Source organism: Gigantopelta aegis, chromosome 6, assembly GCF_016097555.1.
Source record: "Gigantopelta aegis isolate Gae_Host chromosome 6, Gae_host_genome, whole genome shotgun sequence".
In the NCBI taxonomy this organism is placed as follows: Eukaryota; Metazoa; Mollusca; class Gastropoda; order Neomphalida; family Peltospiridae; genus Gigantopelta; species Gigantopelta aegis.
This window is the reverse complement of record NC_054704.1, coordinates 18,231,142-18,258,406: the sequence shown is the minus strand read 5'-3', so window position 1 is coordinate 18,258,406 and position 27,265 is coordinate 18,231,142. Positions and strand designations below refer to the sequence as shown.

Here is a 27,265-nt window from a genome sequence, read left to right as displayed (position 1 = left end):
GGCAAACCAATATACTGTATTAATGAACAAAGAGAATATATTTCAACAATAACAGGTATACATAGCTGTTGTCAATAATTTAAATTTAGTAGATATTATTATCTGTACTACATGTGTGTACTATAAAAATAAAATAATAGTGGCTTTATTTTTAAAAAATACCACAAAACCATTACACGCAGGGTGCGAACTTAACAACGGCACCGACAGTTTGCTGTAGCTGCAATAAGAATTGCCATGTGTCGATGGCTTTACCGAAAGCATTTTTGTGTTGCTGGATAAACATTATTGCTGTTGACCAAGGGAATAAAAAAAAAAAAATTATGTTTATTTGATACAAAATTACTAAAGACAGGCTCAAAATTGAGCAGTTTGCAAAAATCTTTCAAAATGGTCGTTTGAGGCCTGAAATATTTGGATTATGTCAAAGAAAATTTTCCTCAACAAATGTAAATTGAGCACAGGCATACGAGAGGCAAGATGTCTGCGGAAACATCCCTACCCATGGCTACAGAACTGAGCATTTTTAGAACAGATCCTTTTAAAATGACGTGTCCTCAAAACAATTCTACGCAAATTCCATCCTTCCCTCTCCATCCCCTTTCCCCAAATACAAAAGTACCATATCAGAAGCCACTGATAATTGAATCTTTGTTTAATACATAAATGTGTTAAGCAAGCAAAAATAAATTCTAGTAGCCCATTCCCTTTTTGCAAAACCCATTATGTCCTGAATTTAATGTGTAAAAACAGGTTACATAAAATTGGATTTTTAATGATCATTCTAACTTGCAATTTTCAGAGACTTGATCTCATATGAAAGTCGAAAAACACTTGAAAGTGGTCTACGTTAACAGGCACAAGTTCACAAAAAAATGTTTTAATGATTTTCACTTTCACACATACACATACGACAGATTGTATAATAGTACAGAGAAAATTTACTACATAACAACAGTAAAAGAAATATCCAGTCATAATTAAATGCATTCTACTCTTAACAAAAGTAATTGTATGCACATGGAATACATGGCAAATAAGAATAATGTGTATATATATATGAATATGCATTTGATATGTTTGAGACAGGTAGGCAGACAGACAGACAGAGAGAGAGGCGAATAGAGAAAGAGAGACAGACAGACAAACAAAGCGATGCATAAAGAAACAGAATATATTTTGACTGAACAAGTCCTTCTAGTCAATAGAAATATACAATGATCTGAAAGCATTAACAGAAATAAAATACTGGTATAAAGATATCTGAAACTTATCACCAAATATAAAAAAGGCTGTAACATTCTCATCTTTGCATTTGCAATTAAAGTTTATAACAGTTGGGTATAAAAATATATATTTATAAAGCATCAAAGCTACATAACACACATGCTATAGCAAACCAAAGCATCTAATTTGTTTTCTCTTGTTTGTACTAAGACAAGAACATAACAAAGTTAGCAATGTAAATCCCACCCCATTTGGGGAAATTTTGCTTTCATATTAACAAACGATCCTCCCAAATTATGAAGAGAAAGTAATAATATGCAATGGTTCTTGTGTCACAAAAATAGGATTTTAAAATTGAAAACCGTGCCTTCCCACTGATTGACTTACTAAAAATAGTTCACAGCATATAATATTTATACAAAAGGATATCTAATCAGTACAATACCTGCTAGTACTTATTTTTCAATAAACTAACTATTTAAAAACATAATTAATGAATGTGAAACGAGAAACAAATAGTAACAGAAAAGAAATGAAAGTAAAGGGAGGTAACTAAGGGCTTAGCAATATGTACTAGTGATTACATTTTTTTTCATTCAACATCCAATAGCCGATGATTATTAATCAATGTGCTCTAGTGGTGGTGTTAAACAAAACAAACTTAAAAAAAAAATTATATTAAAAGATTCCCATTTGTAAGATCAATGTGGTATGCTATTTTGCAATTTGTAAAATCATAACATCAATCTTGAAACTGTTATGAATTTCCTTCATCAATTATAGTTTGTGATAAGAAAAGACTCGCATCCATTGTTCCATTATTTTTATTTGTCTATGTTCAAACTACACAATGCAAACTGCGAGATTTTGTGTTATGAACACTTGGAGAGATCAGAGATCAGAGATCAATCAGGGACAGCTCTGAACACTTGGAGAGATCAGAGATCAATCAGGGACAGCTCTGAGGGAGGGGAAATATCGGTCCACTCCTCCTCCATGATGCCAGGTTTTTATTTTCAAAAATTTTAATTTAATATTTGGAAAATACATGGATGGCTTAATTCATCGTTTAGTAAAATTTAACTTTTCCAAGTAGCTGGGAATTAGTATATTGTATAGTTTACCATAAAAATTAATGGGCCGAATTTACAAAGCCTCTTTTAGACCTGCATACGTGTCACTACAGTGACTACACACACATTTACAAGTCTTAAACACCTGTGTTTAAGAAAAACAGGCTTCGTAAATTTGGCCCAATATATTTAGCCACATGTGCACATCTTATTTCATCTACATTTCAGACTTAAAATGCATCTAAAACATATGCATAATGATAATCTTTCATAAATTTTAGCTTCTAATTTCCTCGTAGTGAAATCAAGTAATATTGTAAGAAACAAATAACAAAATGAAAAATTAAGCTCCTGAAAATGTCATACAGATGAATGGACTCATGGACAGCTATTTCTATTTCATTTGGACAAAAATTATTAAACAGACAAAACATTCCAATATTTTAGATATAACAGTTACACGTGTGGATTTAAATTTCTGTTTACAATATAACTGATAATGCCTGTAAATAGAAGAAAAAAACACACGCTTAAATGTTAATATAACAATCACATCATAAAACCTTAAAGCAACATCTATCTATTGCAATACCCAAAATTTATATTAAAACTGCGTTGTCAGTACACAGTAAAACCCCTCTAAACCAGACACACACAGGAACAAATAAAATGTCCCGTTTTAAGTGGTGTCCATTTACAGAAGTTCTGTTCTGGACTGATATTTAAAAAGGGACCTTGAAAAACATTTAGTTTTGGAGCAATTCTGTTTGACAGATTTTTTGTTTTGATAGGTTTCATTGTATCTTTAATATTCAATCATAATAATTATGAATAATTTTGTTATGAATGAAAACACCACACATGAGGCTAATTGACAGCATATCAGACGAGTTCTCAGAATTTTGTCATCGTGATAAATCCTGGTTGCCCATGACAGCTTACATCTATCGTCGGATTTATCATGAAAATTAACCAATGGGAAAAAGGCTTATATGACTGTTGTATTAGAATCATTAATACATATTAAAACTGTAGCTATGTGTGTTTACATTTGGAATTATAGATATTACAAAACAGGGACATGAGATTGCAGCGTAAATGTATTTTCAAACTATTGCTGGCTTTTAGACGAGTGCCACCTTGTGTCCTTTTAATCAGCTAATAATTGATACAAACATCTGGCTACCCGTTAATTACCTAAATGTTGCTGGTATAGGCAGATGCTTTTGTTTGCCTAAAATGTCCTGAATTAAATTACAAACAGGTGTAACAAGCTTTTATTAAGATAACATTAACAATTAAAACATTAATTGATGCAAAAATGTATTAAATACAAATTCTTTATAAAAATGTAATACATGCAACATGATATTTATCATTGTACAAGTGTAAATACACCGGGATTTAAATAATGTCAGACCTCTTTGCGACAACCATGATTACAACATTTTCACTGTAAACATATTTAACTGGAACTATTCTGAATGTACACACACTTTAACAGACACACTTGAGCATTTTATTTCATCAACTCCACGTGATCTTCTTGCCAAGGGGGATAACTCATGAGTTACTAGAATACATCATGATCATTTGAACGAGGGGGAACTTGAAGATTGCTGGATGGCAAAATAGTTCACATTACTGAATACAAACAGAATACAAACAAAAATACATGCAGTGAGATTTGTTAAAACTCCATGACTTAACTTTCAAACAGAAAATAAACGGACTACCGATACAACAATAGATGTAATAATATCAGTGATATTGATCAACAAATACTGAGGGGGGAATGGAGGGAGGAAATAACAGTAAAAGAATGAATGTAGCTGCTCAAAAAAAGATATTTCTTTATATACCAATCTAGAAAAGTATATAGTAAACAAAAACTTCATATGAAATTAATAACTGAAATAATAACTTGGTGTTCTAACTCGATAAGCATATACAGATTACATTGGTATATATATTACATAATTTTAAAATAAACTTCATAAACCTAATCTATCATTTGTCAGGTGACTTAAGCCAGTCTCAAATGCTTACTTTCGTAAAGATTTTCAATGGTTTAGTTTTTCATATCGTTAATTTCCATACAGTATATGGAAACAAAATCTTTTTGTCATTGTACATATAGCAAAACATGTATATTTAATTATGAATTAAAGAGTTTAGAAAGTAATTTTTGACACAACAAATTTAACGCTTGTCATCATGGCTCTTGTTTGACATTATGCAAAAGGCGAACTTGCATAGATTGATCATACATCATTTATTTGTTACAGGACAAAAATAACAACACAATAATATTGTTAGTAATAAGCTTTATCCCATTGAGGATGAATGGGGAATTACACTCAACAAGCCTCATGGATTTACACATTCTTACCTCACTGGATAAAGCTGATAACCTACATCATTAACCTGTTATTGTCTATTCATTTCTAAAAACAATTATATTAAAATAATAATAATAATAATTTAACACACATTATGATCAACTCCACAGGTGCAACTATTTAAACCAAGTTTCATTGAGGTAGGACTTACAATTTGTGAGGAATTGAGATAAATACACAACTTTAACATTGAGCTAAACACAAAAATTGATGCCGTTGATGCCATCAGAAAGTAGTATCTATATCTGCGTACAGGTGGGATGATAACAGAAGCAATTCTACTGTAGAAAGAAAAGAAGTCTTTAATGATACCTCAGCACATTGTTTAATTAGTGGCTTTTGTGTCTTAAGCATTTAACAACTGTGACTTCTAGTCTAGAGCATTAGAAAATAACCCCAAGCCATCACATCGGTTACACCTAAACAGCAGCAGTGGATCCCAAGACTAGAAAATTCACAAATTACTTTAAAGCATGTGATGCTGTCAATGTTAATGTTTCAAAATGAATTCTTGAGGTATAATTCTTTTCTGTCCGTTTTCCACAAAATTAATTTTGAGCTCCTACAAACACCATGAACATGTTGAATTTGCCAAAATAAATAATTTAAGTAGGAAATTGTAAGTTATGTGCATTTTAATGCACAAAAATCTGTAATACTAGTAGTCAAAATAAAATTTCAATGCTTAATAACTGGGGTCAGTGCCTTGACAATTTTCTTTGTTTGTTCCCTTTATTGTGTTTATTATATGCATTATTTCTTTTGTATATGTGGCAGAATTACACTAAATTTTATCCTCTAAAAATACAACAATCTGTCTAAATTTTAGATACATTATTACTTTTTTTTTAACAATGCTGATTATTCAATACATATCATTTAATTGTGTTGTTGTAGCTGCTCTTAGCTCTCTCTCATTAATAGATTGTTAACAATAAGAGGAACAGCTATAAGAGGTAAATGGGAATTTTTCTTATTTTATGTTTATCAATAGGAATAATAACATAAAAGATCCATGGCTGTGCTATTCTATATTTTAATATTCAGTGTTCTAAAATTATATGCCTGGTTTTGGGGTTTTTTTAAATTATGTCAAATTACCCAAAGCTGCATTTCACCTTATTAAATGCCTAATGAAGTTAGATTATACCAAGGTTTAAAACTGACAGGAGGCAGATGACAAATCCAGTTCAAAATGCTCAACATGTTTTCTGACAGTTTCAAAAGCAGGTTTTGCCTTTCATCTTGTTTGACAGTGTTCCAGATATATAGAGAAATCTAGATTTTTAGGAGTGATAATATAAATCTTGATTTTTGATCCACATTTGTCTAAGTCTCCTGCCTCACTGTTAATGTACTACCAGTCTGACTGAAGTCTAATTTTAAGACTAATTTCTACAATGACTTCTGAATTTCTAGAATTTGCTTTCATCTTGAAATCTGAGAAGCTAACATGTATTCTCTATTTAAACTTAAGAATGTTGCTTCGAATAAACTTGATAGAAAAATAATATTACAAAAGGACGTACAAAAATGCAAAAGTATCAAGCAAACTGAAGATAATAACTTAATTCACTTTTCTTTTTCCTGCAGTTCCATTTTTAATGTGAGTAGACTTCTGAGTTTCACTTCTCTTCGCCTTGTAGGTTTTGAAGTAAAAATCAGCAAACATTACAAGGAAGACGAAAGCATAGCTTCCAATTATGTAAACAAATGTCTTGGGGTAGTTGCATTCAATAAACAGAAGTTGAGCCGTGTGAATGACAACACAAATAAACTGAATCTGAAAGAGTAGAAAACAATATTATGTAGAATATAATGAAAGGGCAATGAACAAATTGAAAGAAAACATGAATCAAGCAATGAACCAATGAATCAATGAATCAACCAATCAACCAAATCAATCAGTCCGTGACGTTTAAAAATCACTCTTCTCATAAGCTCAAGGCAAGTGTATTTGTGCTCTACAGAAAAGATATTGAGTAAACCTTGTACCTATTGACAAAAAAAAAAAAAAAAAGTTTTGAATCGCACACTTGGAACAATCACTGAATCAGTACAGGTCTCTGTAAACTGCGAGAGCGATAGTTTCGTTCGCACGTCGCTCATGTAAGTATAGTTTGCATAAACCATTTTCGTTTGTGCATTGAAATTATAAAATCATTTACATGTTCATGATGGGTTACCTAGAAATGAAATAGGTTACCGTAATTTGGTTTTGCGTAACCCATAAATGGTTTACGTAAATGTTCAATTCAAAAACTGGGGTTGAGTTAAAACAGCTTTTTTCAATACAACCAGTGAGAGGTGCGCTGTTACCATATTTTTAAGTGGACGATAAAAAATGCTTCCGAGATCAAATTAAGGTGTGCTTGTGTGAAAAACTGATGAATGAATGAATAAATGAAATACCAGTGTGAATGTCAGCAGTGAATACACAAATATGTATTTTATCTATTAAATACTAGTACAATGTATATGGTATCAAATATTTTACATTTTAAGTATATAACGAAAAAATAATGTAAAATATATCAAAAGTAAATAGCTCCACAACAATTTACTTGTAAATTTGTCTTCAAAATCCAGTAAACCAGCATGGACTTTGTTTTTAGTTATTGTTTTGAAAACGAACAAGACAACTTACAATCTGCATCTTGGTCATGTACTTCTTCCACCACAGGTATTTCTGGTACTCCGGTCCCAGCGCTGCCAGGCCGTAGTACGTGTACATCATGAAGTGAATAAATGAGTTACACGTCGAGTGAAACGTTCCGAATCCACCTGGAACAGAAAGTACAGCCGGTTTCTTAGAAAGGAAAGGAAATGGTTTATTTAACGACGCACTCAACACATTTAATTGACGTTTATATGGCATTAGACATATGTTTAAGGACCACACAGATATTGAGGGAAGAAACCCACTGTCGCCACTTCATGGGCTACTCTTTTCGATTAGCAGTAAGGGATCTTTTATATGCACCATCCCATAGACAGGATAGCACATACCACAGCCTTTGATGTACCAATTGTGGTGCACTGGCTGGAACAAGAAACAGTCCAATCATTTCTTAGAATACATGTGTGATACAAATTCTTAGAGTAAGTTTTGTGCCTCATAATCGGGCAACAAGCCAATCTCTCGACTGAGCCCCCTTCTCCACTTTTTATATACTGGGTAGTAAGTTTTGTGCCTCACAATCAGGCAACAAGCCAATCTCTCGACTGAGCCCCCTTCTCCACTTTTTATATACTGGGTAGTATGTTTTGTGCCTCACAATCGGGCAACAAGCCAATCTCTCGACTGAGCTCCCTTCTCCACTTTTTATATACTGGGTAGTATGTTTTGTGCCTCACAATCGGGCAACAAGCCAATCTCTCGACTGAGCTCCCTTCGTCACTTTTCATATACTGGGTAGTAAGTTTTGTGCCTCACAATCGGGCAACAAGCCAATCTCTCAACTGAATCCCCTTCTCCACTTTTTATATACTGGGTAGTAAGTTTTGTGCCTCACAATCAGGCAACAAGCCAATCTCTCGACTGAGCCCCCTTCTCCACTTTTTATATACTGGGTAGTAAGTTTTGTGCCTCACAATCGGGCAACAAGCCAATCTCTTGACTGAGCCCCCTTCTCCACTTTTTATATACTGGGTAGTAAGTTTAAAGTTATTTTCTTCAATGACACCACTAGAACACATTGATTTATTAATCATCAGCTATTGGATGTAAAAAAATTGTAATTTTGGCATAATAGTCTTAGAGAGTAAATCAGCTTTGGAATCCTACAGACAGGATAGCACATACCAGTCATGGTGCACTGGCTGGAACGGGAAATAGCCCAATGGGCTCACCAATGGGGATCAATACTGGACCGAACGCGCATCAGGTGAGTGCTTTACCACTGGGTTACGTCTCGTCTGGAATGTAAGGCTTTTCCTGCTAGTATTTTTCACCGACCTTTCATGCCTACACTTATCATTCGCTTAAGAGTGCTACAGTTGCATGGGACAAGTTTGAAAATATTTTAAACTATTTAAGAAGCTGTAAGCATAAGCAGCACATGACACACCTTTGAAATGGACATATATCTTTTTTAAAGTGACAATAGTATAAGGCAGATAACTCTTGTTAGAAATTGTAAGCATCAATTATCTGTGTAAATTGTTTTGGAATTGTATGTATTTAGCATGAAATAAATATTCAAAGAAAATTGTCCAAGAGTCGGTTAAGTCACAAAGAGTAAATTAATGAAACTGAAATTAATTATGTACGATTTGTTTTTTCAAACTGTATTTTAGGACTTCTCACATTGCTGTAAGTGAGCATTTTGCCTACACAAAAAAACATTTTAAAATTGCAGAAGTGTACAAGGAGTGTAAAGTTTCTTTTGTTTAATGACACCACTAGAGCACATTGATTTATTAATTATCGGCTGTTGGATGTTAAACATATGGTAATTCTGACATATAGTCTTAGAAAGGAAACCCGCTACATTTTTCCATTAGTAGCAAAGGATCTTTTACATGCACCATCCCACAGACAGGATAGCACATACCTTTGATATACCAGTCGTGGTGCACTGGCTGGAGCAAGAAATAACCCAATGGGCCAACCAATGGGGATCGATCCCAGACCAACAATGCTTTACCACTGGGCTACATCCCACCGCCACAAGGAGTGTAAGACCATAATACTATGCCTAGTAGTGAAACACTTTCTTTTAAGCAATGTTCTGTAGAGTTTTATCTACAAGTTCAATACTGTTTAATTTTGCATGTTTGTTTTCTGAATATTGAGGTTTTCCCCTCTTAATTTCATGACCTGACACATAAATGAATAAAAATTTGGCTATCTGTAATATTTCACTGACCTGGTACAAACTTGACTCCAAACCACCATGACACTGGCATAATTCCGTGATGAAACACATGCAGGAATGACACCTGGTTGAATTTTTTCCTCATTATGAAGAAAATCTGAAAGGACAAATCACATAATAATGGTCGACACTACAATCATGGGTGCTGAGTAGGAATATCGCTATATTTTCCTTTTATTGGTAAACAAATCACTGTAACAATGTGGAAACTACGATCCAAGGAACGGATGGAAATGTTACCCTACTTTCCTTTTATTGGAAGACAATTTTCTTTATTCAGTTAAGGGTTCTCGATCCCTTTAAATGATTGCAGGGTATTCCTGAAAAGTATCATCCAGATATATATAGTACAGACTTTCTGCTGTTACACGACTTATGTGATTCTGTTTGGCTGACGTCACTAAAAAACTGAATATTATCATTTGATACGATGCAGAAAGTGACATCATTACATAAACTGGGATGTCATCAAGTAAAACAGGTTATTGAAAGGATGTTAGAAATCAACATGGGTGTCAACACTTTCTCCCAATGTACATTATAAAGTATTTCTTACCGTATCAAACAGTTCCAGGAATTTAGTTATGTAAAACAACCAGCAAACTTTGGCCATCTAAAGAAGAAAAAAAACATTTCGAATAATAGACATCTCAAATACTGTACTTGTAGAAAACATTTCATGAAATTTAAAACTCTTTTAACAACTGAAATTTTGACAATGCACAATAATCTGAAATTAAAAAAAGAAAGAAACAGATTTAAACATGCCAGGTGCATGCTGTCTCCAGTTGGAAACAAAGCAGGAGGAGATGGGTACATTGTGACTTTAGTATTATAATATTATTAACAAAAACAATTATGTTAGGACTAGTGGTTTTGGTGAACACTCAAGATAATAGAAATGACAACAGGAGATACCTGTACATAATATTCTAAGAAAATGGATACTCACAGTCTGCATTTAACAATCTTGGAGAGAAGGGAGTTTCAGTGATATTGTGCTTGATGTATTATAATAAAATGTCTTGAATTGAAGTTAATGATTTGGTAAAAACTCAAGTGATAATGAAAGTGAAAGCCAGTCATTGGAGAGAAGGGAGTTTGGGGGATATTGTGCTTTATGTATTATAATAAAATGTCTTGAATTGAAGTTAATGATTTGGTAAAAACTCAAGTGATAATGAAAGTGAAAGCCAGTCATTGGAGAGGAAGGAGTTTGGGGGATATTGTGCTTTATGTATTATAATAAAATGTCTTGAATTGAAGTTAATGATTTGGTAAAAACTCAAGTGATAATGAAAGTGAAAGCCAGTCATTGGAGAGAAGGGAGTTTGGGGGATATTGTGCTTTATGTATTATAATAAAATGTCTTGAATTGAAGTTAATGATTTGGTAAAAACTCAAGTGATAATGAAAGTGAAAGCCAGTCATTGGAGAGGAAGGAGTTTGGGGGATATTGTGCTTTATGTATTATAATAAAATGTCTTGAATTGAAGTTAATGATTTGGTAAAAACTCAAGTGATAATGAAAGTGAAAGCCAGTCATTGGAGAGGAAGGAGTTTGGGGGATATTGTGCTTTATGTATCAGTGTTCTCACTGGATGAAAATTAAAGGAAGGTGGTTGCGCAGCACCACACCCTTTAAAAAAAAAAAAAGTGTGTGGGGGGGGGGTGCGGAGCTTGGTTACCATATTGTTGTGTTGCTAGACTTTGTGGAAAGACATACTCCTTATTTTGCCTACAAAAGAGTGAAAAAAACTTTTATACGAAATACAAGCAGTCTCGTATTTTAATTGAACCGAAGATGTTATCAGTCTGACATTCACGAGCAGTTTCGGTTTTGCTGAATCGATCAAAGTTTTAATATTATTATTTTAATAAAGATTTCAAGATATACAAAACACAACAAAGATGTTTGTAAAGTGATCCCCTAATGTCGGATACATTTGTTGCTATTTCCATCTTCATCGAATAAATCGATCAGTGATAAAATATTCCAGCCAGTTTTGTTTTTGTAAAGGCGGTGTATATATTATTTGTCACCCATGATAAATGATTTTAATGATAAACACTACCACTTCCGTTGTTTTTATAAGCTGTGATATCCCCCCAAAATTGTTTACAATATTTTATAAAGAACTGCTGAATAAACAGAATAACAGAAATGACAGATAGTACAAAGCATCCGTTACAACCAATTATATCTGCAATTGTGGACAAAATATCAGACGATTGTTAGTGGAAACAAAAGACAGAATGACTGTTCTGATCACGTGACAAATTTGGCGCCAAATAAGTGGGGGGGTTTCAATCGGAGATTGCCAAATCCATAAAAAATAAAAATGTTTTCATTGCTCAAATAAAATATAACTTTATTGTATGTATTAAACATACAAATGGATACAGGTATGGGACAAAATAGAGGCTGTTAAAAATACTGTTAAATTACGTTACAGTAACTGTCGTAAATGTTTCGTCAATGGTTTTTTCGTACACAACACGGCTGGTTTCTTTTGTTGTCCAGTGCAGACTGATTGTTGTATTTTTTAATGTGTGGAAAAAGTGTGCATTTGTAAATAGCGGTTATAGGTGCTATAAAATATAGTAGGGTGCTGGAAAATAAAAGGGGGCGCAGAAAAATAGAGGAGGGCGGAGAACGTGAAAGGAGGGTGGCAAAATGCAATAGCGGGGCAGGCCGCCCCGCTTAAATGGAGCAGCGAGAACATTGTGTATTATAATAAAATATCTAAGCTGAAGCTAGTGGATTTAGTGAAAACTCAAGAGCCAATGAACATGAGAGCTAGTCATTACCCGGAGGGCCTGTGGTGATGTGGAGTAGTCGACTGGTTCACATCGTAGACTGTAACCTGCCAGCCAACCAGCATTTAAAAACTGAAATACAACAACATCAGACGAGCTCATTTGAAAAAAAAAAATCAATTGTAAACAAAATAATGATGTACCTGTAATTTTGTAAAGGACGAAATAATGACCAAGCATTTAAGCAGAAATACGAAACCAACACCACAAAAGCCACCATAAGCTTAAAAGAAAATGTATGACTTTTCAAAAACAAAACATTTGACTAATCTTTATAAAAGAAAAAATGGAAAGTTAAGACCTCAAATGATTGTGCAATCCTATCAACATTGTACAAGTAACAAAGAAAAAGTACAGATTATTTCTATATGTTTAAATTATTATTTTGCACCCAAATTTTGGGAACATTTTGTTCAGTATCATGTTGTCTAAGCAAGTTTCAGAGATCACTATAAAGAAGAAAATAAACAAGTTACCAGTTATTATCAAATTTATGTCCTAAGTAAAATAATTTTCACAAGTTTTAGAGTTTGTTATTCTATTTATTACCCCAGCTATTTTGTCTCTAAAAGCTTTTATTTTCGACACACATGCACGTACATGTATAGAAATGATGTCAACCATTTTACACACAGTTCTGAGTATTGGTATAACTTTATATTTTAATCATGTTCACAGATAATTTTCAAAACCAAATGTTCTCTTTATTCTGCTAAAAAATCTATATTGAATTGCAGTAAAATGACATATTGTTATGAATTTAACACTGAAAACAGAGTCATAAAAGCAAACTCTTTTAAACTACATAACATCATTTTGTGTGTTTGCCAAATTGTGACGACGTAATATACTACTCAAAAGAATTTAAGGGTCAAAAATTTATAACCAAATAAGTTTCAGAGTGTATTAGATTGATGATGTAAACTACATCAAAAATTTAATTTATTGTTCCATATTTACAAAAAACCACAAATAAACATCACTGTATACAAGAAAGTCACATGACATGCTGTCAAAGGTGAAGGTTGTCAAACATGGATTTTACACATTAGAACATTCGTTTAATAGTGTGTGAATCCACCCCTGGCGCGAATACACTCGACACATCGTTGCCTCATGCTGTTGATCAGACGTCTGAAGAACTCTTGGGGAATGGCTTGCCACTCTGCCATAAGAAGTTGACCCAGATCATGAAGGTTGGCCGGAGGGGCATGGTTATCCCGAACTCTCCTGCCTAATTCGTCCCAGGCGTTCTCTATTGGGGCTAAGTCAGGCGAATATGCTGGCCAATCCATCCTGGCGATACCTTGTTGTCTGAGAAAGTCCGTTACCACCCTGGCGCGGTGGGGTCTGGCATTGTCATCCTGCAGAACTGCTCCGCCGCCAATCTGCTGAATGCCTGGGAGAACCAACGGCCGGATAATCTCATTCAGATAGCGGATTCCATTCAGATTGCCATCCACCACATAGAGGGGGGTCCTGTGGTGGATAGAGATGCCGCCCCACACCATGACGCTGCCACCACCGAACCGGTGACGTTGTCTAACGTTAACGTCAGCGAAGCGCTCCCCAGGACATCTGTAGACACGAACCCGACCGTCGTTGAACTGGAGACTAAACCTGGACTCATCAGTGAACATCACTCGACCCCACTGAACACGTTGCCACCGCAGATGAAGCGTGCACCAGTGACGTCTGGCTGTTCTGTGACGTGGTAGGAGTGGTGGTCGAACAGCCTGGCGACGGCAGCGTAGATTATTGGCTCTCAGACGATTGCGTATGGTTTGATCAGACACTCGAGTTCCAGTCGCAGTCCGCAGATTGTCACGTAATCGGCGTGCAGTGGTTGTGCGTTGACGTAGAGCCATATTGGTGATGTAGCGGTCCTCTTTATTTGTAGTGCTTCGGGGTCTTCCCAAACGTGGACGATTTCGAACAGAATTCGTTGCTTGGTACCGTTGCCACAGTCGGCCAACGACACTCTGACTGACACCAAGTCTCAGAGCAACATTTCTTTGCGTATTGCCATCCTGAAGCCAAGCAATAGCCCTTCCTCGATCTTCGATAGTCAGTTGACGTCGTACCATTGTCAAATTTGGAGTGTGCACCGTACACGAACGCAAGCTCCAATTATACGGAAATTCAGCATTGGGAACATGGAATACACGTGCAAAGCGTGCAAATGAAGCGCTTTGTGAAAAAGCAAGTTATGGGCACTTACCAGACCTTTCGCTTTCGCCCTAATTTACGTGCAAATGTAAGCATGTTTTCGCCATTAGAACTAGTCGACAATGTCAATGACAGTGGATTTTAATTCATTTATGGGTTGCTTAGACCCACTTTCGTCAAAATGGAACAATACCATGCGTGACATTATGGTCTAGCTAATATAACTGACATTCAGAAAATAATGTCGAAAATATCGTCTGACCCTTAAATTCTTTCGAGTAGTATATTTAGTACCAACAACATCATTTGTTTGCAAGTGTCAAATCGTCCAATAATATTGTATGTTACACATATGCAGAATAATTCTTACTGAGAAAATATGAAAAATACTTTCCCTGTTATGAGTGACCACTGTGATAATAAACAATTTTAAGACTAACAGTAGTTACTAATCAATTTTCAAATGACTAAAAATATAGGTACCCAGTAACAAAGATTTTGATTTCAAAATGTTCCCTGAAATTGATCAAAATATTAGCTACTACTACTACTACCACTCCACTATAATAGTACAGATACTATCTTATATCACACAAATACCTCTTCCAATGTGTATGCTGATATGATGACCATAACCAAGTTGTAAGCAAGTAAAACATTTTTCATTTCGAAGGGTTTCCTGTCGCGCATTAACCATGGTCCCAGCTTGACAATCACCACGTAGAGAAAGCAAATGATAAAGCTGGGTAATGGAGTTGACATCATGAACCAGTCGGCAACACGTGGATCTGAAAAACAATGTTCACCGTGTATAGGAGGGTTTTTAAAATAGGTGGGAAATAGTCACCAGGTAACAACATGTCACTGACACAGCACTTCATTTACTATAACAAGGTGCAACGTAGCCCAGTGGTAAAGCACTCACTTGATGCACGGTTGGTCTGGGATTGATCCCCATCGGTGGGCCCATTGGGCTATTTATCGTTTCAGCCAGTGCACCACAACTGGTATATTAAAGGCTGTGATATGTGCTATCCTGTCTTGGAGGTGGTGCATATAAAATGTTTGACATCAAATTGCCACTGATTAATAAATCAATGTGCACTAGTGTTGTTGTTATACAAAACAAAACAAACTTTCATTCACTATAACATGAGGGCCGAACAGTAAGAAATGGTTATGTTCAAGACATGGGGCCGGTTACCATTAAGTATGTAGACATTTTTTCATTACACAGTCCTTTACATGAACATAAATTGAAAGGAGTGATTAATTCCCCCTAACTTAGATAATTGGTAGCTATTTAAGATATCACCAATCGCTACTAAAGGTAATTCAAAATTACTCTCTTTGATCTATCTCAGGGGAGTGATAGGGAGCATGAGTGATTTGTTCAAACCAATACACACACTAATAAATTATCGGGGTTTCTGCCAGAGGGTAAATCGGGTATGGCGCAATACCCAAATTGCTTTGCAGATTTTGTTTTTTTTAAGTTAACCTTTTGACAAAATTATTGACCCGTATCATCACTGTATGATATTCTTAACTCTTTACCCTAAACCTAACCCATTTTCTTTCTAGGGGAGCAGGGCTTCTGGATTATGGTAGCCCCACTCCCATGGCTAGTGATATTCAATGTTGGACTAGTAAATAACTCCTTATTGCCATGCCCGATGGCTAGTGGGAAAAAAAAGGTCAAATGTCTATTTTGTAAATATGAATATCCTGCCCCCACCCCAACCCCCAATGTTAGTGTTTTTAAGCTATATCTCCCTATTTAGGTGACATATCTGATTATTACTATTATTTAGTAAAATTGTATTAGCGCTAGTGAATTTTTAATTGTGGCTAGTAAATGTTTTAAATCACTGATCCCATGGCTAGTGGATTTTAAAAACATTCTAGAAGGCCTGGAGAGGCACCCTATATTTCCCCGTCAACTGGGGTTGCGCATTCAGAAAATATTCATTCCATATTGCCATACCCAAACATTTCTTTCTGGCAGAAACACTATGTAGATTTACCTGCATTTTTGAGCACTTCATCCCATTTTCTCATCAAAGTTGCCATCATTTTGATTCTGCTGTGTAATCCCTCTCCGTATATTCAGTACTTCATAACACTGTGCCTTACTGAAATAAACAACACTCATTTTAACATTAAATATTTAAATAATAACATCAACAAATGTTTAAATAATAACAGGAATATTATTCTGCAGGGTTCAAATCCAGGCAAAGACAGCAAGTGCCATATTTGTCCTTGAAACCTGATGTTGCACTCCGAAAATCGGACATTGTTGATGACATGATTAATGTTGTTGTGACCTAGTATCTGGTTTGCAACCATACCATACCATGTTGCATATGTAAGAAATAGTAAAATTATCACTGGTATGACAAACGACATTAAATATTTTGTATCCGTTGTAGCTGTACACGTGTGAAATATGTGGATACTATACAACAAGTTGGTCTTGCAAAAACAAAACATCAGATGACATTTTCATAAAATAAAGTTCACCTGCACAAGATCAGTTGTTAAAACATGAAAGCAACTTGCTGCCAGACATTGGCGACACCAGCAGGTTGCAACCTGAAGTGGACACTGATGGTGCAGCTATCACTAACATAAAAAAACCTAGTCTAGCAGATTTGATGATTATACACCTTGATTAATATTCTACATAAACGTGCAGTTCACAGCTTGTTTGACAATATCTTTATGGTAAATAAGCACAATTAAAAAAATTAAGGACAAATGAATACATATTTGGGGACAGGATAATTGTACCTTGAGTTTTTGTTTACACCAAATTGTTTGATGACAGTTATTGAAAAGACAACCGGCCTTGGTGGAGCAGTGGTTAAACCATCGGACTACAGGCTGGTAGGTACTTGGATCGCAGTCAGGTACCGGCTCCAACCCAGAGCGAGTTCTTAAGGGCTTAATGGGTAGGTGTAAGGCCACTACACCCTCTTCTCTCTCACTAACCATCTAACATCTAACCCACTGTCCTGGGAAGACAGCCCAGATAGCTGAGGTGTGCCCAGGACAGCATGCTTGAACCTTAATTGGATATAAGCACGAAAATAAGTTGAAATGAATGAATGAAATGAAAAGACATACTGTGCTCAGATGTAATGTATTTGTCACCATGTACACACCAGAAAACAGATATACATATATACATATGTCTACAAGTTGCAGATGCTACATTAGCCAGCAGAATAAGATATGAAAGTTTGTGGATATGTTGCCTCTGTAACAGGAAGTCATGTACATATATGTACATCGATGCAATTTCTACTGTACGGACATTGGACAATTCCAAATGCAATGCATGGCCAGCCTTTCTTGCTGTGATTATAGTGGTACGCTGTGTGCAATCACAAAATGCCAAAAAGCAGATATTCTGAACTATGTACTGACTGTAAACATCCATTCAGAGGTACAATACAGGTATGTATGACCAAGGAGGAGCAGAGGAACAAATATGGTTGCCTGAATAATTCGGCTTGTTGCACAAAAATAGTGCAAGTCAGTGGAGAGGGGGGTAGTAGGCGTGGTTTTAATTTTTCCAGTTCATCGAGATATGAACGAAAAAAAGTAAGCATCTCTGGACCAATCAGATTGCCGTAAAGTGTATAGATGCAAACAAAATTTAATTATTAAAAATGTAACAATAGAAACTGAGACATAAATGCACATTCATTAAAGTATGTGACGCCATTGTATGTTTGTCAAATTGTGATGATGTCATACTTAGTAGTACCAATGAAGTAACTGATTATAATTTATAGTCCATTTGGTCAAAAGGGAACCAATAATTGGTATATAGCTTAATAATGTATAAAGTTAAAATTTATATAAAAATATATATTATTATGTTTTAAACCCATATTAACTCAAATATAAATTTTTTAAACAGCTAATAACGTGAAGCACACACGGATCTACCTTTAGTCTCTGTGTACTGCATTATCGATTACTTTGATAATAATGTACCTAAGCATTTGTCTTCACTCTGTATTAAAAATAAGCTTAATATATATAATTTGATGGCAATTTGCTTAGAAACTTTTTATTTACATAGAAACTTTTAGTAAAAAATAGTTTTTGAGTTGGTATGGGTTTAAAACTAAGCAAAGTTATCGTGTCGCGAATCTCTATGCAAGTTTCAGAGATCATGACACAATTATAAAACATATCGCATAATTTCACGATCCATATTTTTTACATTATTAAATTTTGAAAGTCGTCTTTAACAACCAAGAACATGTTAAATATATTTCGGAATAGATATCCCTGTACTGTCAAAGTCCCATTTTCTAAGTTTTGCCATCTTTTCTTTCTTGCTAAGTTTCTTCTCCGATTAGGACCACCACTTACAGACAGTTGTCATACAGCTGTTCGATAACCGCCCACCGTTAGATTTAATGACATAACGGCTGTTTAAAATTGGCCATGTAAAAATCTTACTCATGAAGTGAAAATGTATTGTGTCTACTGATATATTTTATTAAACTTATATCAGTCGTGCTTATACATTCTACTGGTACATTTTATTAAAATTACATCGGTCGTTCTTATAAATTAAAGTTTCAAACTGTTTACATTTTATAATATAGGTCTACTCTGAAATAAAAAGAAGTTTTGTAATTGAACTTGGTTGATAGTCTGGTCGTTGAAGAAGAAAACATGGTCGAACACGGAAAAAAAAGGTATAGAAATGATTTTGGTATCATTACAAGTGCTGTGCTTTATAGAAGATCATATCCAAAATCCGCTAAAATCCACTTTTCAAAATTATTTTTAGAAGTGTTTGTATTATAAGAAATTTTAGGAATTATAAACAAATACCCCAAGTAACATTAGGTGTGACGTCATTTAACTAGTGTGCGGTTGATTAAAATACAATGGTATGTCATAGAACATCAGTGTGTCATAAAATGTCACAGTACAGCGAAACTGTAATAAATATAGTTTATCAAGCTGCAAATTAATCATAAATGTTCATGTATTATACTGTTTAAAGATAGTGTTTTAAAAATATTCTCCTCAGTTTGTATTCCCTGGGACATATTTCCAATAAATAAGCCCTTTTTAATCATTAAAGGAACATTAGAGAGTTTGCTGCATTGTAAGATGTTTCCAACTAATAAAATATTTCTACAATTAAACTTAAATATATTTTCTGGTTTAGAATATTAGTGTCTGTATATTTAATGTGTTTCTGGTCATCTTAATATTCTCCCGTCTTTTACCAACTACGGTTGGACTGCTGGTGCTCCCTTGCACCTGCCAGTGCAGGCAGTCCCTCCTTCACCCACCCCAAACCTTTCCTGTCCTGGACGGAGGAATCAGCTAAGGCCGGTACTTGTGCCCAGGACAGGCATGCGCTACAACAGCTTGCTCTGAATGTACATGTTAAACAATTTCCCAATTCCCAATCTTAATATCTATAAGAAGCCAAAACTGGATTTTGTCTTCAAATAATTTTGTACATACAAAAAAAAAAAAAATTTTTGGAAATATAATGAAATTTAATCTAGTACAAATATTAGAACGATCAGAAACACGTTTAATATATAGCCACTAACATTTTATACAGAAAAATATATTTGATAAGTAATTACAATCGTTAGAATGTCTTTGTTAGTCGATAACATCTTAAAAAGTACAGCAAACTCAGGAATGTCCCTTTAAAGGAACAATATACTTTAATTTACTTGCTTAGAATATGAATATCTGTATACAGTATTTAATGCATTTTTGGTTATTTTAATTAAATAAGGACCTACTCTTTTTCTCTCCCAACTGCCAAACTGAAACAATGTTTGAAATTGCACATATATTTATCAACAAAATACTTCTTTCAAACATTTTCATAGGTTTTCAGATGTGGCTTTAGGTAGGGGTCATGCCTCCATTCCTCATTTCTGGTCAAGGCTAATTAGTTTGCCTTTGTATCACCAAGGTATATTGCACGTATCTCAATCCACCAACTATATACTAACAACTACAAAACTCAGTCCCTTAAAACTGATTATTATATATCAATAGACTGAATGAAGGAAATGGTTTATTTAACAACGCACTTAACACATTTTATTTATGGTTATATGGCCTCGGACCACACAGATATTGAGGGAAGAAACCTGCTGTCGCCACTTCATGGGCAACTCTGTTCGATTAGCAGCATGGAATCTTTTATATGCACCATCCCATAGACAGGATAACACATACCACAGCCTTTGATATACCAGTCGGCGTGCACTGGCTGGAGCAAGAAATACGCCAATGGGCCCACTAACGACACTCTCAACACATTTTATTTATGGTTATATGGCATCAGACATATGGTTAAGGGCCACACAGATAATGAGAGAGGAAACCTGCTGTTGCCACTTTGTGGGCTACTCTTTTCGATTAGCAGCAAGGGATCTTTTATATGCACCATCCCACAGACAGGATAACACATACCACGGCCTTTGATATACCAGTCGTGGTGCATTGGCTGGAGCGAAAAATAGCCCAATGGGCCCACTGACGTTGATTGATCCCATACTGACCGTGCATCAAGCAAACGCTTTACCACTGGGCTACGTCTAGCCCCAGGCCCACTGACTGGGATCACAACAGATGGAAATGCATAGATCAAACCAACGAAACAACATAATTTGTATAATTTTTAAACTTAGTAGGCCTGTTATAATATTACAATTTGTTCATAAATTGTTCATAATGGGAACACAGCACATTATGTACATCAAACGTGACTGTACCTGAATGTATTTGTTCTTTGTGGCTACTAAATAAAATTGCAATAAATAAATGATATAAAAATTATTTAAAAATCATCTCTTCATATATAATTTATTATACTACACCTTTAAAAAAAATTGCTTCACAAAATGAGTAATTGCTAATCAATTTTCATATTGATTAGCGATTTGTCACTAATCAAAATTTTAAAAACAAAATGTTCCCTAAATATGTTTAATAGATAGATAATCTTTATTTCCTCCATATTATGAAGATTTTTTATACACACACAAACAAAAATAGGAACATAAATAAATAAATAATAAAATAAATAAATAAATTCATTCATTCATTATATACAACTGTAATATTGCCCTACATGTACACTGAGCTTTCACTTAAAACTTGATTATATACTGGCGACACACATGTACAAACTTTGAAAATTGCAATATAAACTGGACCCACACATAAAAATCAATATCACTGATGTCATTATTTTCTCAGAATACAGTTTGATCACAGAAGATAACATATTCGTGTACAGAAAAAATATTTGCTATTTTATCAAAAGTCTTATTTCTGATTTGTAATAATTTTTCACAATTTAGTAGAATATGTTTTGTATAGTCAACGGTTTCTTTGTCACAGAGAATGCATTTTCTATCAAATAATTTCATGCTGCCTATTTTAATTACGGAAGATATTGGAAGTGTGAACTTTGGATGCACATAAGCTATTTTCCAAAGAGTGTGAATCGTTATGTCTGGGTGTATGTTGTAAAATCGAAGAAGTTCATTTGTATCCCTCAGGTGAGACCGGTGGCATTAATTTTCCCATTCAAGAAGGGTTCTGTATACCCTGGCTCTCCATTGCTCCTTGTCTACAAATGTACCATTTTGGACATAGCAATATATAACATCAGTAATATTGTATTTGTATGCTACATTAAAGATGTCTGATATAAAGTTTTTTGTTCCATTTCTTACACCTACTAGATACTGTCCTAATATCCAAAGAAATATTTCTTTAGAAACACATGTTGTGTCTTGTCGACATAAACGTCCAAGAAATAACAATTTACATTTATTAATATAGGATTCCAGGTACCAAGCATTGCTGTTGCTATCGCGGTAGGAGAACATTGGTCAAGTCCTTCCATTCTTCTAGAAAACTGTCTTTGAGACCTTTCTATCTTAGTAATATTGTTCCCTAAATATGTTTAATATGTTTTAACATTATTCATTATAAAGGTATATGCCAATTCAAACAAACTATAGTAGGCATTATAGAGGGCTAGAACTTAATAATTTGATTTCATACTAATTCTGTAAAGAACTGTCATGGATGAAACGGTTCACCGAAGACAATTTTGAGCCTCCATATAGCAATTTTTTTAAAGTGACATTTGCAGCAAATAAACATGACTGAAAAGTTATTTTGCTGTATATAGGCATATTTAAAATGTACAAATGTTAAATACTGGCAGATAATGTACACCAGGTCATTGTTGAGGAGCTTACCAACAGCACTTTTGTGCCATCGGTGATAATCTCTACCTATGGCAATTTATATCTCAACGTCAATTGCCATCGGTGTCGTCGTGAAGTTCGAGCCCTACATTATTGTTTTTATTTCCCCGTTTATGAGTTCCTGCTGGGGTAATAAAATAATAAACAAAAAAAACGCCTGTTTCGTCTTTTTTTTCATTTACCAGGGTGGGGTGGGATCTAGCTCAGTTAGTAGAGTGCACGTTTGAGGTGCTTGCGTTGCAGGATTGAACCACCTCAGTGGGCCCATTATCTGATTGGGTTATTTCCCAATATCAACCAGTGCACCACGAAAGGTATATCAAAGGCTGTGGTATGTGCTGTCCTGTCTATGGGAAAGTGCATATAAAAAATTAAAAGATCTTTTTCTACAAATGGAAAAATGTAGCAGGTTTCTTTTAAGACTACAAGCTCATAGTTTGTTTTTTGTTCTCTTTTTTATTGGAGTGGGGGGATGGGTGAAGTTATTTCTTGTAATTAACATAATTTTACTGTTTATTATTCAAAATATGGTTTATAGTCTATCCCATCATGTTTTTTGTAAATAATTGTAAAAAAATACTCTTTTTATGTCAGTTCAGAATTAAATAATGTGTAGTAAATTCCATAGTATGTAAAAAAGGCGTTCCCTGTGGGAAGAACTATATTATTATAATTACATATAGTTTTGTTTATTATTTACAACAGTTTAGTTTTATTTTGTAACCAAGTAGTGATATTCAAACTCTTTAGTTTGTTGCGGTTGTTTTGTTTTGTTTTGTTGGTGGGGGGTTTTTTGGGTTTTTTTGTGTTTTTTTTTATGGGCTGTTCATGGCATGATCATTTTGGTGACCGCCCTGGTCACGCTACACCAGAGTATGTTACACTGCCGTCACTGGTTACCGTACCCTACCTGGTACCGTTCAACGTGTCTGTTTCTAGAAATGTTTTACATTCAGTGTTAAAACCGTGAAAGATATACCACATTTTTAATTTTCTACACTCTGTGATTGTACCCTACGTCTTTTACCAAATAACCTGAAAATTGTATATTTATTAACAGCTAGGACCCTTTTGTTACGGCTCGTCACAAAAATGTCAGTCAGTCAGTCAGAGCAACGGAGATAGCCTGATACGATTGACTATTCATAAATTAGGCACTGAATTTGAATTATAAAGCAGAAAACAGACAGAAATTTAACAATGATTTTAAAAAACAAAACAGTTATATTTCATTAGTATCTAATTCATTGAGCGGTATGTTTTTCTAAGATACCAAAGTAAATAGTTACACTTACAGCACACTCAACAAGGAACCGGCAAATGATAAAAACTCGTGGGTTAGTATAATCGGCAGAAGTCGTCTCACATAACGAAGAAAGGCGAAGAGTTCCGATTAGCAACGGAAAAGGTTAATGTCGAAACAAAATACCAATAATAATTTTAAAATAATAATAATAATAATAACAAAATAAAAGCAAACTGGTACGCGGGAATAGATAAACAATGTCCAAGTATTGTCATTCAATTGATTTCTTTTGATTATAACTCTTAACTCAATATTATATAGTAACAGTCAGAGGTTTAATATATTTTTCTTCTTCTTCTAAATATACACATTTATAAAAATTGAAATGCACTAAATATTTACATTTATATAGTTTAATATCAAGAAATGTAAAGTACACAGTTGTAACTGAAATATTCTGAATAATTATATATCTCTAATATGTTACATCACGGAATGCATCTCTATTACAGGCGTAGGAAGGTGCGCGCGCGCGCGTACACACACACACACACACACACACACACACACACACACACATAGATACATATACATACATGGATCAAGAAAAGTGGGGGCACATGCCCCCCTCCCCACCCTCGCTTTCTACGCCAGTGCTGTTATTACACATATCTCTACAATGTACCTTATCTATATTGTTAACACATATCTTTATAATGTAATACCACGAACAGTATTTGTATTTATATGTACCAAGAAATGTATTCCTATTACTTGTATCCTCCTGTAAACCATCTTGTCAAAATCAAACTATGTATGTTCCTCTTACGCCGTTGCAGAACGGCCGGAGTGTAGTAAATTTGTTCTGTTCAAAGTTTGCTAAGGATCCTGAATTCCAGATCGTCTAGCATTATTTGTTCGACATTAATCACCAAATATTATAATACTAGGCTAATTAATGTGCGTGTAACAGTTAATAAATGTTTAATGGATAAAATTGAAAGAAACCGTTCATTTTGGGATAAGAGCTATGAGGTACAAGGCATCAGATCGGTGCACCCCTGAAAACAACCCTTTTGAATCACTTCATTCCGGTTTTAAATTCATCATGCAACAATATAACATTAAATTTCCCTCAAAAGGCGTCTGAGAATCTTTTGTTTCCGGGGAGCATATCCCTACCCCCACACCACCCCACCCCACACACCTACACTAACGCTTCATTTGCGAGCTCTAAATCTAACTTTTTCCCTGGACAAAAATATATGTGACCGTTAGTATATTTTTTAATACTTACCTTGAAAGGCTGTTACTGATTTATGAAACAATCAAGATGTTTTAGCACGCTGAAACCTTCTGTGAATGAACTTTATCACTAAACCGTGATTGACAAATTGTCTGTATCTCGAATAAGTGTGCTGACCAAAGACCAAAGGTATAAACACTATAGACCCGTACTACAGAACAATTCATTCATTCATTTCAACTTATTTTCGAGCTTATATCCGATTAAGGTTCAAGCACGCTGTCCTGAGTATACACCTCAGCTATCTGACCAGTACAGTAGATTAGTTGTTAGCTGATAGTGGTTAGTGAGAAAAAAAGAGGGTGGAGCCGGTACCTGGCTGCGAATTTAGTACCTACCAGTCTTATGTCCGATGGCTTAACCACGACACCACCGAAGCCTGGTATTGGTATATATTCATTATAAAACAGTTACACCTGTTCCATGTCGTTAACTGTATGGCAATTTTAGCAATGTCGTTAAATATATGGTATTTGTAATAACATGTCAGTGTTATTACCAATCTGATTGAAATTAGCTCAGCTGGTCTACAGGTAATAGTTATTAACCAGTGGAATTAATTTTAATCAGATTATGTTATTACTTTATATAATTGAAAGGGCGGGACGGGGCAAAGATCAGTGGTAAAGCGTTCGCCTAATGCGCATTTGGTTTAGGATCGATCCTTGTCGGTGGGTCCAGTGGGCTACTTCTTGTTTCAGCCATTGCGCCACAACTGATTAATCAAACGCCGAGGTATGTGCTATCCTGTCTGTGGGATGGTGCATATAAAAGATCTCTTGTGGAAAAATGCAGCAAATTTCGTCTTTAAGACTAGATGTCAAAATTACCAAATGTTTGGAATCCAATAGCCGATCATTAAAGGGACATACCCTAGTTTTTAAACACTAAGGTATAATGTTTACTATTAGAGCCGTTTTTGATAACTGAAATCATAATTTACTTAGATTTTATTGTTTAGATTATTCATTTTCGTACATTCGAAGTGTTTTTGGACATCCTGGTGTTTTTAATATCACAAAATGCATTTCTCATATTTTTAAAAACGCACGTGCGTCTGAGAAGTAACAGTTATGGAGTCGAGGTTTAGTTTATTTTTAGAGGGTATTTCACCATGTCAAAGTCACAGACTCATGTTTCATTCAATTGTAACTTTATCCAAATGTCTTACAGGTTTGTAGATTGAATAAACTTAGTGTTAATTTTCACGGGTCGAAACTAGGGTATATCTCTTTAATAAATCAATGTGCACCAGTGGTGTTAAACAAAAGTAACTTTAACTCTCTTTTTTTTTCAAAAATTTCAAAATCAATGTTTTATATTGTGAAATACGTTGCTTCTTCTTTTTTCTTCTTCTTCTTCTTCTTTTTTCTTTTTGACAAATAAAATTATTGATATTGTTAATTATTGTTATTTTATACATGACTAATTGTTAATAGGCCTATTTATTTCCAGTTTCGACGTCATATATCTTCACGTCATCGACTGTCCAGTTGTCAATGATACAGGATGGTTTTAATATTTTAATTAGCTTACTTTCTTTCAGTTCTCTTTGTAGACGGTTGGTTTCTCCTTACATACATACATACATACATACAAACATACAAACAAACACACACACGCGCGCGCGTACACAAGCACACACACACATACACACATACATACATACATACATACACACACACACACACACACACACACACATACATACATACATATATACATACATACAAACACACACACACACACACACACACACACACACATACATACATACATACATACATACATACATACATACAATATACAGTGAAACCTCACAAAACCGGACCCTCTGTA

At 34.6% G+C, this 27,265-nt stretch overlaps 1 protein-coding gene across 1 annotated transcript; it reads right to left on the bottom strand.

Moving 5' to 3' along the window:
* On the bottom strand, nt 1-24,226 carry LOC121375142 (elongation of very long chain fatty acids protein 7-like). Its single transcript, XM_041502403.1, has 8 exons — nt 24,170-24,226; nt 16,599-16,706; nt 15,172-15,359; nt 12,394-12,474; nt 10,139-10,195; nt 9,574-9,679; nt 7,350-7,486; nt 1-6,485 (listed from the first exon to the last, which is right to left on the bottom strand). Exons 2-8 carry the CDS (start codon nt 16,645-16,647, stop codon nt 6,270-6,272), a joined length of 834 nt encoding a protein of 277 aa, XP_041358337.1. The 5' UTR covers nt 16,648-16,706; nt 24,170-24,226; the 3' UTR covers nt 1-6,269.
* Nucleotides 24,227-27,265: the final 3,039 nt, after the last annotated feature.